General features: G+C 37.3%; 2 protein-coding genes across 2 annotated transcripts; one reads left to right on the top strand and one right to left on the bottom strand.

Moving 5' to 3' along the window:
- The first annotated feature begins 331 nt into the window (after positions 1 to 331).
- LOC143880814 (mitochondrial zinc maintenance protein 1, mitochondrial-like) lies at positions 332 to 2,434 on the top strand. The gene is made up of 2 exons (XM_077383793.1): positions 332 to 621; positions 1,911 to 2,434. Exons 1-2 carry the CDS (start codon positions 378 to 380, stop codon positions 1,985 to 1,987), a joined length of 321 nt encoding a protein of 106 aa, XP_077239908.1. The 5' UTR covers positions 332 to 377; the 3' UTR covers positions 1,988 to 2,434.
- A 2,681-nt stretch (positions 2,435 to 5,115) lies between these two features.
- On the bottom strand, positions 5,116 to 12,914 carry LOC143881485 (Small nuclear ribonucleoprotein family protein). The gene is made up of 6 exons (XM_077384570.1): positions 12,860 to 12,914; positions 12,672 to 12,749; positions 9,740 to 9,764; positions 6,187 to 6,264; positions 5,554 to 5,658; positions 5,116 to 5,471 (listed from the first exon to the last, which is right to left on the bottom strand). The coding sequence occupies exons 2-6, from the start codon at positions 12,674 to 12,676 to the stop codon at positions 5,355 to 5,357; spliced, it is 330 nt and encodes a 109-aa protein (XP_077240685.1). The 5' UTR covers positions 12,677 to 12,749; positions 12,860 to 12,914; the 3' UTR covers positions 5,116 to 5,354.
- Positions 12,915 to 14,168: the final 1,254 nt, after the last annotated feature.

Raw genomic sequence — 14,168 nt, 5'->3', positions numbered from 1 at the left:
TGTATGTTAGATCGGACTACATACAGATCAACCTCTACCCCATTTTGATGATTGCACTCCTCACTTTATTAAAAAGTACGGTATGGCCGCACCATAGGATGATCCAAACTGTCCATTAAATGGGCCACAGTCCTAACATACAGCTCAACCTATGGAAATGCTTTTTGGGGCCACAACCTATTTAGGCTGTGGCCCATTGATAGACGGTTTGGATCATCCTATGTTGGGGGGGCCATACCGTACTTTAATAAAGTGAGGAGTGTCCCCATCAAAATACAGTAGTGCAGATCACATTTCCCTAAATCAACATCCAAACAAATGACCAAATGACTAGTCCTTCGAGAGAGAGAGAACACAATAGAGAGAGAGAGAGAGAAATGGGGAGAGAAGCGGTTTTGGGTGCGTACAGAGCCCTGCTGAGAGCGAGTCGGAAATCGTTCGCGGGCGATAATCTGATGGTAACGGGATCGGCCTCCGAGATACGCAGAAAATTCGAGGAGAACCGAAACATTTCTCCTGATACCACCGATATCCAAAAGCTCATAGACGAAGCCCTTGAAGCTTCTCATTTCATCTCCACCATGATCGTTCAAGCCAAACTCAGCCCTAGTGGTGGATACGGTATAACTATCCTTCATTAATTTGACAAAAAAAGGCAATTGAGTTTGTTACACCTTCGGAGTGGTGAATTCTATGTTAGTTTATTTGGCTAATTTGAGATCTGATCACCCTGTCATCTAAATTTCGGCCGAAACATTTCGTTTCGGACGAAATATTTCGATTTTGGTAGAAAATTCAGGATTTCATCCGAGATATTCGAGACATGAAAATTTTCTAATAAAAAAAAAAAGCAAAATTTTTGTCGACATTTCGATAGAAACCCTGACAAAAATCAACTTCACTTGCAGAAAAGAGAAGAACAACGAGATCCCTTCAAGATATTTATAAAAAATAACATTAAATAGAAAGAAAAACAAATCATGAAGAATCTTACCTGGACCTCGGCCGTGATTTCGTACCGAAATGCTTACGTGATTTTACGAGATTTTGGCTGAAATTTCGTACCGAAGCCGAATTGTTTCTATTTCGTTGATGACAGAAACTGAAGTCTGAAACCTTGCTCGTCTTAGGATTTTAGAAGCAACCGAGTTTGTTATTGCTCAAAACGCTACTGTGAAAAATCCCGCAACAGGTATCTCAATCCAAATGCAGTTATTAGAGGTGAATTCTATGTCAGGTTATTTGGCTAATTTGGGATCTGATCGCCTTGTGATCTTTTCCCAATCCAAATGTATAATGGCTTGAGCTCAGAAGCTCGAATGATAATACTCTACCATTTACACAAACAGGTAGGACTGCAGTATTTTACATCTGTTATCATCATTTATACTAATCTCGTGGTGGGATTTAGAAGCAATCGAACTTGTTATTGCTTGGGTTATGATTGTCCTAATCTATCACACCTTCAGAGAGATGAATTCTGTCTGATTATTTGGCTAATTTGGAATATGATCGCCTTGTATCTTGTTTCTTTGCAATATCTTGTTTGATTTATAATACCACAAATAGTAAAAGGTATGCTGGGACTACGAAATTGAGCATCTCTCAGCAAGTGTGTTTGCCAGAGAAGAAATCAGGCATAGCCCACAGTTACAAGAACAAATGCCATATTAAGTAGCAACAGTTTACGTGTTTCTCTTTGTGTTTGAGGAGAAAAACCTATTTCCTAAATCGATATTAGCTTGAAATTGACTGGTCTAGCAGCATGACTTATTTTGTCAACAACTAGCCTCGATGTTTATATCTATCTGCGTGATTTCTTTGCTCCTGTATTTTTTCGTTCAATTTGAACATTTTTATGGCTGTATCTCTTCCTTTCCCATATAACTGTGAGCCCATCCATGTTGCAGAAGTGAAGCCCAGCAAAGAGCACGCGGGAGCAACACTTGAGATTCCCTCTGAAGAGATTCTTCCAAAGTCCGTATAGGGAGAGAGTGCATGGTTGCTCACTGCAATCAGACAGTTGCTCAGCATTGATCATTGAGGTGTGGAAGTTTTAACAGTTTGGTATTTTTAGTAGGCTGTTGTATGGGTTTTGTTCTGTTGAGAAGCTTCTTGGAGTATTGACTCGTGCATTTTGAATTTTAGTAGGAACATCCGTGGCAGAAGAATATTGTTAGGAAGTAAAATTATCTCATTCATAAGTGATGGAAGTGCCTAATAAGGGTTGTACTACAATTTTTTAAAGTGGTTAGTATTGCAAAGAAGTTCTGGTTAGGACAATGGAGTTTCAGAGCTGTACTTTGTCAGAATTGTAAGCCATCAGTTGTTTTTTTATTTTTTAAAAAAGAATAAGCCATTAGTTGTTTGAAAGAAACAGTTAGCATCTGTTTCATTTTCCAATAGAATTCCATCACGAACTGTTATGCTAAAACTTAAGGTTGATATTTATTAATTTTTAAATTAGAAGATACCAGTTACACAATAGACAGAAGTAAAATGGTTTAAATGGTGAGAAAACAAGAATTTATTATTTATGTATTTGCCCTTGTTAAGTTCATGTGAGCAGATGAAATTCATGTCAAATACCCAACGCAGTTGAAAGATGAGTAATCCAACATGTAGTTCTTTCATTATGTTGCATGACCAAGTGGATCATGCTCATGGTTTGTTGGTGCTGAAATGATAGCACTACATGTCTAAGCTACGCCTTTCTTTACATAAAGTACCTAAGTTTCCAGGTGACTGATTGGTTATTTGCGGTGGACCTAGTTAGATATTGGCGATGGGTACAACAGCCAAAAGAAGGTCATATTTAGGATACCATCATGATGTCATCCTGACATCAGTAGATGCCACTTAGATCCCGATCGCCAGGAAACTTAGGCTTATTTGCCATTTTAGTATATGAATATTTATTAGAGATCATTTCAATATGAAGACAATGTTTGAGTTGGCTGTTAGGTTGCTTTTTTCTGTTTCATTGTCCATGATCATCTCAGTTGGGGCTTTCTTGTTCTTTGCCTTTCAATATAGTTTCACATCATTAAGGAAAAAGATGTATCGATTCTAACCCTTAAATATTGGATATGTGCCTAAAAGACTGTGATTGATATAGCTCTACTCAACAAAGACTGTGATGGCAATAGCAACAGCTGGTATCCAAACATTTCTTTTTTTGAATGATAGTGGCCAAATATTTCTAGGACACATAAATTTACAGTCAAGGTGTAAAATGGTTGCACATTGCATGTTAGGGGGATTATGAGTTTGAGCTAGAGGGTCATTGATGCCATGGTTCCAATCTTTCTTGTCTTTCTTACCTTTAATAAGGTTGATTCTTTGGATCGAGGGGCTATGATCATTACCATTCAAACTAGCTTTCCTACTTTTCTTGTTTATTTCCCATTCAGGTTGATTCACCAGTGAAGTTGTTATCTGTGCTCTCCATATGGTGTAAGTAGCTCACATGGCTCATTACTTATGAGGCAGAAGACAACTGCAATGTGAGCAGAAGAATCCATAGTCAGACTAGAAACCCATCCACTCTACTTCAACCACCTAAAATTTCCTACATATTTTCTTTTTTCATTTCCTTTTGAAAGGTAAAACATGAAAATTAAATCTCTGACATCTATCTTATACACTTAGGCTCATCACCACTGGGGAAATGCCCAACACAAGGCATCCCCCATCATAAACAACAGTGCAGGATTATCCTCTATTTTATTTTGTTTTCACTGTTGGAAGCTTGTAACTTGTAAAAGAGAAGTGAAGAACAGGAACTTATGCTATGAGTCTTTCAGAGGAAAATTCATAAAGTAATATGTTGTGTGAAATACATTGCTCTTTTATATTTACCTCTGCAGTACAGTTACATGGTCCCAGTTCTGCAACATTCCAATGTACCATTGTGATTAACTTATTTGGAAAAGAAAACCTTTACCATGGATTTTGCTTTCTATGCTAGCTGACGCTATTTAAATGAAGGTATGAATTGATCGAGTGCAAAATTGATCATTAGGCTCAAAATTAAATGCAATCTTGAGTCTAATAATCAGTTTTGGACTCAAAAATCAATTCTCAAAATCTAAATCAAACGGGGCCTGATTGATTAGTGTGGAGATGGATTGCCCCCACCCTATTACAGCTTTGGTTGTTAACAGATGATTTCATTTTTAGAAATTCTTCTGATGCTAAAAAGTAAACCTGTGTCTATTCTCACATGCAAAAACCGTCCGTGTTGCCTAGCAAATCCTTATTTATATTTATTGTTTCTGTAATCTGCATTTTTTTTTCTTGGGCATTGAAGACACTGCTCCCTCAATTTCCCTGCCATGAATGCCTTAGCAGTGCTCTTTTTTCGTTTGCTTTCTACATTTCTCATCCTCCTCAAGGCAATTGATGCTAATAATTTTCTCTGTGGATCGGTGAATCCTCTTTTACGTGTGTTGGAAAGAAGCCACACAGGATGAGGTAAAAGGGTTCAGTACAAAAAAAGGATGGATGAGGCTTGGGACATGCTTCCCATTTCAGATAAGTCCAGAGTTTGGATTGCCATAATCAGAATCGGCATCCCATAATGGACAAAAAATTAATTAAAATTCCAATAAAAATTTCATTCTAGACAGGCAGAATCGGAATACTTTTGGGCTGGGAAACAGATTCCAGTATCCTGATTTCATAATTTCATTCCTTTTTTCCAACCAAATGTCGGAATCAGGTAGAATCAGAATAAGATGTTGTTCCAACACTTCATTCTGGCAATACAAGTCATGGTTTGCAAATGGATCTAAAAAATTCATTCCAACCGGGGTGGAATCAGAACACCACCTATTGGAGTGGGAAACAGATCTCAACATTTTTTCCCCATTTAATTCCGCTCCAGTGCCATTTCCGCCCCTTAGTTTCGTTACTGATTCCAGCTCTGAATCCTGCAATCCAAATACACCACACCCTGAATGTTGGTGTATTTCTACAACCCTGGAAACCCAAACCTCAAGACTTGGATAAGATCCTGGCCATAGAAGCAAAGAGAAGTGGAATCCCAATCACACCGCAAACAAAAAAGTCGACCTAATCTGCATTTTCTTTTTTATCGACACATTTATCATCTATCAAAAAACACACTCTATATTATCACCTGTGCTATATCTAGCTTTCAATAAAATATGTAAAGGAAAAACAATTTCTAAATTAAGCTGATCACTATAAAACAGATCAAAACAAGCTTAAGAGACTCAGGGTATCAGTATCTATGGTGATCAGACTAGATGATTGACAACTGAAAGCAAATCCATGCAGTCCTAACAGGAAAATCCCTTTAGTTGATGAATGCCACAAAATCTTAAGGCTCACTTCGGATTCCTCAGAACAATGATAACAGAGTCTCCGCGAAGGAACATCTTACTTATGAATCTGTCCTTGTTAACCGGATGAGCTTTCTTCTTGCCCTTTCCCGTTTTGGGTACCTGAACATAGTAAAATGTTAATTAAAATGGAATAGTATGGACTGAAGAAATAGAGGAAAAGTTTCTATTTAAAGGAACAGACCTCAGTCCACATCTCCCTGACATTCTCAAGAACCATGTTGCAGTGTCGATCGAAGGCTCTCACACGGCCGAGAAGCTTCTTGTTGTTGCGGCAATTGATGAGCACCTACGATGGCAAAAGTTAGTAAGATGGAATTGTCTTGAAGTTCCGTCAGTTTCTGAAGTGGCAATTATTTTGCTCCGAAATTTAAAACAACAATTATTTCACTGCAAAATTAAAAACAGCCTCCACAGACAAATCCATGAACATATAAATTAACAGTTTCCAATCAAGACATTTTGCTTGATTTGACAAAGAACCAGGAAACTATAGCAAAAACAATTGTGCTAGCATCACCAGCCTTTTGGATTTTCAGTTTTTCTTAGAACCAATTAAACTATAGAAGCTAAGAGAAGGATTCCAGAACTCAGATGCCACTCTGGATTTTCAGTTTTTCTTGGATCCAATTAAACTATAGCAGCTCAGAGAAACAAAGGATTAGAACTCACACGCCACTCTTTCAAGATCTCAATCTTAAAACCTGAACGCTCATCAGAAAAACAAAGAATGAAGTTCTTGCCATTTTTCATTCGGTTTTTCTATTACCTTTCTAACTCCTCTTTGAAAAATGAGAACAAAGAAAAGGCATCTTACCTGAGTGTTATTTTTAACGCTCATCATCAAAACAGAAAGTGGGCCTGTGTTAAATTCCTCCTCTTCATTCTTGCCACCCTGTCACAAAGAGAGGCATCATTTTTAAGCTGTTTGAATTTTAATATTTTGACAAGAATGTTGTACAAGTTCCACTTTGAAATTAATAGAAGCAAGTACAGAACTCCCACACAAATTCCATCAACAACCAAATTACGTTCCCATATTGATAGAAAGAGAAAATATAGGTATAAACCAAGAATTGAAACAACATGTTCAAACAAGATCAAATATTGGAAAAGCAGATATTCAAGTGGGCTGAGACTAACTAGTTGTGCCAGTTTGAGTCAAAATATCACAATAAAGCAAAGAAAAGTACAGTCGATTTACAAATACTAAGATACATGTGCAAGCTACTCAATGGAAGAATATACCTTTTGAAAAGTATGAGGTAGGCACAATGGAAGAATCAAATAGCACGAGCTAATTACCATTCAAATAAAATACGACAAACTAATTTATGAACACAAGGATGGGTTACTGTGCCATCTGGTTTTTGAAGGAGAGGCTCATGAAGTAAACCAACTCAAGTCTTACTCAGGATTAATAACAATAAACATTATTAAGAATGAACAGTAACTGGAGAACTATAACAACTAGTTATCATCCCCCACTTGTATGGATACAATGCCACATGGATGTATCATATTCCTATCCTTCTAGTGTTATCATGCACTTGGGGCCTACCTTGATTGATATGAACCACTCACGTGGCGGGTTCCACCATGGCCCATGGTCCAAAAAAATCAACCCCAACAGCAGCTAACCTAGTCATCCTATGACTTTGACCGGCAGGGATAATTCTCTAGTTCCATTGAATGTATATGCCTATTGTGAAACAACCAATTACTCCAAAAGCTTAAGCTGTTGGAGTTGGTGTTTATTTAATCTTTTACACTTTAACACTCCCCCTCACGTGTGGCCCCTCTTTTTTAGGGTTGGCCTACACGTGGCACATATGGCCCCTCTTTTTTGGGTTTGGCCATTACATGTGTAATTTTAATATCACGGAGTTTTGAACCCAAGGCAATTGCTCTGATACCATGTGAAGCAACCAATTACTCCAAAAGCTTAAGCCATTGGAGTTGGCGTTATTTAATCTTTTATACCTTAACACCTATTAACTGAAAAAACTTCTAACACTCGCCAACACCATAAATTGACAAACGACAATTGCCTCTAGAATTAGTTTCAAGTATCTGACAGTTATTGCAAGCAAAAACTAAAAAACCTCCCCATAAATAGTTAGAAACAACATCCATGCAAATCTAGCTATGCTGTGAAACTAAGGAAACAGAAAATGAAAAAGACATGCATACTCATAGCAACTCTAAAGCTTTATGCAATAGTAAAGATAATGAATGACAGTAATAGGACACTAAACTACGCTACATATATAATGAAACTATGAGGCTTGAGGGAATGTGAAGTCAAGTTGACATAAAATAGGTTAAGGGGTTTCAAGAGCACTTGAAATTGCATATGGTCCATTATGAGAGTTCAATTTTGTGGAAATACCGATGGCAGCAAATAACGGGAACAGTTAAAACAAACTATTACTGCACAATGAAAAGGAAATGCCTATGTGCAGGAAATTATACCTACCCATAGCCTTGTCCAAAATTGTTGAAGATGATATGCCTATGTGCAGGAAATTATACCTACCCATAGCCTTGTCCACTAATCCTCATTCAGTTCAGTTATATACTATAGAAACAAAACAGTATATAACAAGAACGCCCCAACTAGACACATACAAGACAAGATGGAAAAATTCTCTCTTGAGTCTTGACAGATAACAAAAGTTTATTATAGGAGAAGAAGAAAGCTGATATTGCCCCCACATACAAGGAAGGTCTATTTAAGCAGTCTGGGGTAAGGAATTGGTCATCTTATTGGCTTCCGTTACAACATACAAGAATGAGATATCCTATCAAAATACATAGGTCTTTTTTTGTTTTGCTTTTTGAACAGATAAGGGAAATTTTATTAAGACAGAAAAGGAAGCAAATTTACAACGGGGCTAGAGTTTGCCCTGAACATGATTCTAAATTTCCACCAAAACTGACACGAAAAGACCAAACTATTTCTATTTCCATCCCCACCGAAATGCATACTGAAACCAAAACTCACAGCAAAACCAAAACCATAAGTGTATTAGTGGTATACTAAATCAGTATGTGTTAAATAATTATATTTATACGAATTGTAAGTGAAATGTGGTGTATTATGTATAAATATTTTGATGAATTACATGAGAAAAGTGATATATACTGAATTATCAAATATGCACGATAGTGCATGTCATTGAACGATCGATGGTGTTAAATCATTATGGATGGCTATATTGCTTTTGTGATGGTTTCTAAGTGTGTATTTGTACTTATTCTAGCATTTCCTGAAGTTTCACTATAAAGGTCTATCATTCGCCGATGTTTCCATATGTTTAAGTGATTTTACATTCCACCGAAATTTCCAACCAAATCCGAAACATTTCCATTTTTGTGGTGATAGAAACCGAAACCAAAATTTAAAACCACGGTCCCTTCTCAACACCATCCCCCCCCCCCCCGCCCCAAAATAAATAAAATCTCTCTAGATTATCATTAGGTCTGCAATCTCTTCGTGATGGAGTTCGAGGAATCATCCTCTACGGCTCTACCCACAATTTCCCATCAAGATCCATGAGGAAGGTGTGAATGGCAACAAAAAAGCACTTGCATCCACTTCATTGAATCCCCTGACACCTAAAGATCTATAAAAGGCTAAAAAAAATTTCCATTTATCATTTCTAAAGACACCCCTTACCCCTATGAGTCACAAATTACTTAATAAGATACCATCGAATTTAGTTTAGTCATACCTAACAGGGGGAGATCCACAAAGCCAACCTTTTCTCCTTACATGTCCTGTCAAAAATACCATTTCCTCAAATGGTATGCCTTTCCTCCCAGACATTCCATAGAAATTGTTTTTGAATGCTTTACATTCGATCCAATATAGGGAAGAAAAAACAAGTAGTAGATGGGGAGACTTGCAAGTGTTGATGTTATCAATGCTATTCTTCCCCTTCCAAGTGTTGACTTGCAAATGAGATCCCTTTCCTCCCATGGTGACCAAACAAGGTAACCTTGATAACAAACCACCAGATTATTTTGACTTATCAATCCTCAGCTACTTTTCTTGCGAATGGACCAAATGAAAATCATAAATAGCGAGTAATTTGTGATATAATTATGATAAGCATTTCATACATAGTTTGCCTTGAATGCAACTGACAGAGGGAATACAAATTGAAAATGATTAAACTGCCAAATCATTATTACAACTCATGAAACACAGCGGAGAGATGATACGAACAACATAGCATCAAGATGAAAAAAATATCAAAATAAATTATGAGAAAAATCCAATAAAAGATAAGAAAACTGTTGTTGAATTAGTAGGGAGCTTCAAAACATATCAACTTAAAAAGTAAAATGCTAAGATAACTTACATTGGCCTCCTCCTCCATAGGCCTACTGCAAAAAGAGAATAGACACTCACATTAGTACTATTCTTCATTAAAACTAAATGATGTCCAAAAAAAATTGTCATGAGAGTAAATCACATGAAACAGTACAGAGTCCTGCTATTGCATTAGTATTGAATTTCCAAATCACATACCATCGAATGAGAAATAAATGTTGAAGAGCAGAACCTAAACCAATTGAGCTAGAGGCTCAAACCCTAGTAGTTGGGATTTGAACTCAAAGGTTGTCGCAGTATGTAATGGGGTCAAACAGCAAGACCAAAACCAATGAGAATTTTTGGATGGCTTGATTAGAAAATCAAGCAGATAATTAGAGACACAACAAAGGTAGTGGTCAAGAACACAAATAAGGAGGAAGAGCTCTCAATTCTTCAATTCTTAAAGCATAACGATACAACAACTAGAACTCCCTCTAAACACAACACAGATACTCTCTAAGCAGTAGTGACCCCACTTTTAATCTTAACCCTTCATTCATATCCATACCTACCTCTTCATTATAAACCTAATAATCCTTCCCTAAAAACACAAGGACTTCTAGAACTGAAATTAGATAACTAAAACATTTAAAACTCTAATTTGAGGACTAATCATGTCCCTATATTCTGGGTTAGTTTTTAAGATTCTCTATGGTTCAAGCACAGGGAATCTTCGACCCAGGGGAATTGGAGGCAATGCATTATACAGGATAATGAAAGAGTATAATTAGGTTGTGATAGTGTGGACAGATGGTGAGGACTCAAACAAAGTAGAAATGTTAGCTTTAAGGGAAAGGTCGGTATTCTCTGGACACTTTTCGTTTTTTTTTTTTCATGCTAACACTTTGGGACACTTGGACATGAAAAGACATGTGTGGGTAAATTGTCTTGGTGACATACTGAAAAAACTTATGTATTTATTGACAAGGTAAAATGAAATGATTATTTCTTAATTTATTTATTTTCAATTGGAAACAATGGAATTGAATTGATGTTTTCAAAAGGCTATTGATATTCCCACTACCATGCTTTTCATCTCAATTCACACCCACAATTCCGTACAAGATTACCCATAATTTGGTAATATAAAAGGAGCGGCCCAGGGCAAGATGCTCCCGCCATAATATTCCCGATAGATGTGCATGAAGGAGATCTTCCGATAGTCGTCTAGCATCCTTTTTATGTCACTTGAGGACACTTGGCAGTGGCACCCATGTCAAATGTCTACGTAACACTGTATGAAATGATAGTATCTTGGAAAATATGTAAAAATAGCAATCGCATGTATTGAATAGATCTTCAAAACAAGATACAAATCGTTTAAAATTGATGTTCAATCTCAAAAGTATGCCCTATACTCAGAAGGTCGGGATATCTAAACTCATCTTGACTTGTGCTTTGCCCTGTATCCCTTCAATGCATATATAAACTCAGCTTGACGTGTATTATACCTGTATCCATTCAAGTAATGTTTAGGATCAAGCATAACTTGCTTAACATCGTCAGGTGTCCCAAAGGTACTATCCTCCATTGTGGTAGCTAGAATCTAGGTTTTCAAAAGCCTGTAGATTTTTTTTTTTTTGAAAGATAGTCAATTTTATTGCAATCAAGGGGGACGGAGATGGTCGAAATACAGACAGAAACATATAGAACGAAAGCTAAAATCTAGTACAGGAAGGAGAAATCACGGTGGAAGAGAATCGAACAAGGCCAGAGCTACCTTAGATACTCCTTCTCTAGCGAGGCTATCTGCCACCTTGATGGCGGAACGGCGAACATGCTTGAATACAATGGAAGAGGATGCCACCCAATCTAACATCTCATCAAATAACCTATCAAATCTCCAAGGGTGATTCTGCGAACCTATCAAAAGCCCATAGATTCTTAATTTTATTTTTTGAAAAGGCTATGACATATCTACCAAGGGCCCATTTGGTTGAACAATCGAATTGAAACTTCTGTATATGAAACACACCCAAAGAAACCAACATCAAAGGCGATAAACTTATAAACCCCTTGGATGGGAGCGGAAGCAGCAACACGAAAGGTAAAAAAATACCCAAATTGCAATCTGGGTGTACATCATCAACGAACCCACATTAACAATGACAAACTTGTAAGCTTCAACCAATAGTTGGGGTAGAGAGAAAGAGAGGCAGCCGCAGCAAAAGAAAAGGTAGAAAATGCACTATTTTATGACTCGTGTTTGGTTGCACAGAAGACTGAATAGCTTAGGGGTTTTGCTTGGCATTTGGGTGCCATGTTAGCAAAACCCCTTGTTTGGTTGCCAATATAGCATTGACATCCCAGGAGACTGCCGAGGATGTCTCGTGGTTAATCATTACATGTCTACTGATGTATTACCCCTGTCTCGTCCCTATGAAATTCATGCCAAAATCCACAAAAAAGGTGGAATTTTGCATGGATTACTTGGGAAAGATGTTTTTTCTCTCGTTCTCTTTCTTCTTTCTCTATATTGGTAATGACACCCTATACCACAACTCTACAAGGTTGACAACCAACCACTACTTACCACTATTCTACAAGGTAAGTTCCAGGTAAATCCAATGCTTGTCTACTCCTGTTGACTACTTACACCACTAATTTGCAACGTAAATACTTGCAAACAAACAGAGAAGAGGTTGTAGGAATTGCAAACACACTACTTAGAAGATTCCTTTAACCAATTTAGCTCCCTAATAGCTTGTCTTTAGGGCATGTTTGAAAAAGTTTGGAAAATAAAATTATTTCTAAAATTTCTTACTTTTTAATACTTATGAAAGAAGATAACTTCAACCAACCCTAATCAATTTTTACTTAGAGGAACCTTCAAGTTATGAGAATATTCCTCTAAATTAACCATAATCATATCAATTCCCTCTAAATTGTGTAGCTATGCTTGTAATAATAATGCATACCTCATCTCGGAGAATGAAGAAAATGGGTGAAATGCAAAGGAGTCGAGCTCTTCTTTTTAATCTTTCCGCCGAACAAATCTGCATAAAAGGGAAACAAAAGGGGGGAAAACGAGATTGTGTGTCAAAAATAGATAAAATCAAAGCAAAAACAAACCCTAAAATGTTGGTTATTTGAATTTTGCTCGTACCCGCTTCTCTTCAAGTACTGGAGGTTTGGCCTCTCTTTACCCTTTCTTCTACACTGCTTGGGAGCGGTAGTTTATATAATGGGTACAAAAGTAGAGCGAGGGGATATTAGTATTAACACGCCCTAGGTTCTGTTATGTACACCCCTCTTTATTTTAAGAACACTCATTAATCATTATAATCAGCACCATATGCACTCATTTTACCAAGGAGCCGATATGGTGGATTTTATATGGTGTAAGCCCTTATAGTCGCTTATTTTTCAAAAAGTACTATACGGACCATACTATAGGATGATCCAAACCGTCAATATGATGGGCCATAACATAAATAGATTGTGCCCAAAAAATCATTTCCATAGGATGATGATCCTAGCCCTCCGATCTATAGATGAACTGCATATTATGGAAACCTCTATAGATCGGAGGTCTAGGATCATCCTATGGAAATGATTTTTTGGGCACAACCTATTTACTTTTTGGCCCAACATATTGACGGTTTGGATCATCCTATAGTGTGGTCCGTACAGTACTTTTTGAAAAATAAGGACTATAAGGGCTTACGCCGATATGATATTTTGTGGTATGCATCATTAATGTTTTCTTAAGGTGTTTTGGAAGTGAAGTTTGAGTTCCGCTTTCACAGTTGAAGATAACCAGTTGCGCTAAAGGCCCAACCCCTATGTGATGAATGTGTAATGTATCGAAACCGATTGTGGAGTCCCCAAACGATTTATTGGGCTCAAATTTAGTGCAATTTTCAGTCCAATAATCAGTTGGGGCTCCACAATGGGTTGTCATAATCTAAAACAAACAGGGCCTTAGTGGTTGCAGCATGAGCAAATGGTTGGATTGCGTGGAAATGGCTCTTACTGATACACCTTGCATGAGACGATTAATTTTCAAGGGGATATCTGTGTTGGGGCTGCCACGATGTCATGAAAGTAATTTAGGTTGTGTTTGGCAACTATTCTCAACCCTATTTAAAAACTCTTCTTTAAGACAGTTTATTTAGAAGTAATATGAGCATAGAAGAAATTTTACACCTATTTAAGTTAAAATTTGGGCGCTGATATTCTCGATCCCCCTACAGTCGCTATTCGCTCCCCTTGACGCTGCTTTAACGTAAAACGTTAAAGAGTACAGTAGATAGCACGTTTCCATTCCTTTTAACAGGCATCTCTCTTGGTATTTTACCTAATGCCCTAAATGGCCTCTCTCTCTCTCTCTCTCTCTCTCTCTCTCTCTCTCTTTATTTTACCTAATGCCCTAAATAGCCTCTCTCTCTCTCTCTCTCTCTCTCTCTCTCTCG

This window comes from Tasmannia lanceolata, unplaced genomic scaffold (genome assembly GCF_043159265.1).
Source record: "Tasmannia lanceolata isolate RefF3 unplaced genomic scaffold, GAP_Taslan_0.1 ptg000007l, whole genome shotgun sequence".
NCBI lineage: Eukaryota > Viridiplantae > Streptophyta > Magnoliopsida > Canellales > Winteraceae > Tasmannia > Tasmannia lanceolata.
This window is presented reverse-complemented; position numbering and strand designations above follow the sequence as displayed.

What these genes read in the sequence shown, in the direction of transcription:
- LOC143880814 (XM_077383793.1), top strand. Translation starts at nt 378, where the DNA reads ATGGGGAGAGAAGCGGTTTTGGGTGCGTACAGAGCCCTGCTGAGAGCG. An exon ending in CAGCCCTAGTGGTGGATACG is followed by an intron (nt 622 to 1,910) that starts GTATAACTATCC and finishes TCCATGTTGCAG; the next exon opens with AAGTGAAGCCCAGCAAAGAG.
- LOC143881485 (XM_077384570.1), bottom strand. An exon ending in CTATGGAGGAGGAGGCCAAT is followed by an intron (nt 6,265 to 9,739) that starts GTAAGTTATCTT and finishes TCTTTGTGACAG; the next exon opens with GGTGGCAAGAATGAAGAGGA. An exon ending in TCAGGGAGATGTGGACTGAG is followed by an intron (nt 5,472 to 5,553) that starts GTCTGTTCCTTT and finishes TACTATGTTCAG; the next exon opens with GTACCCAAAACGGGAAAGGG.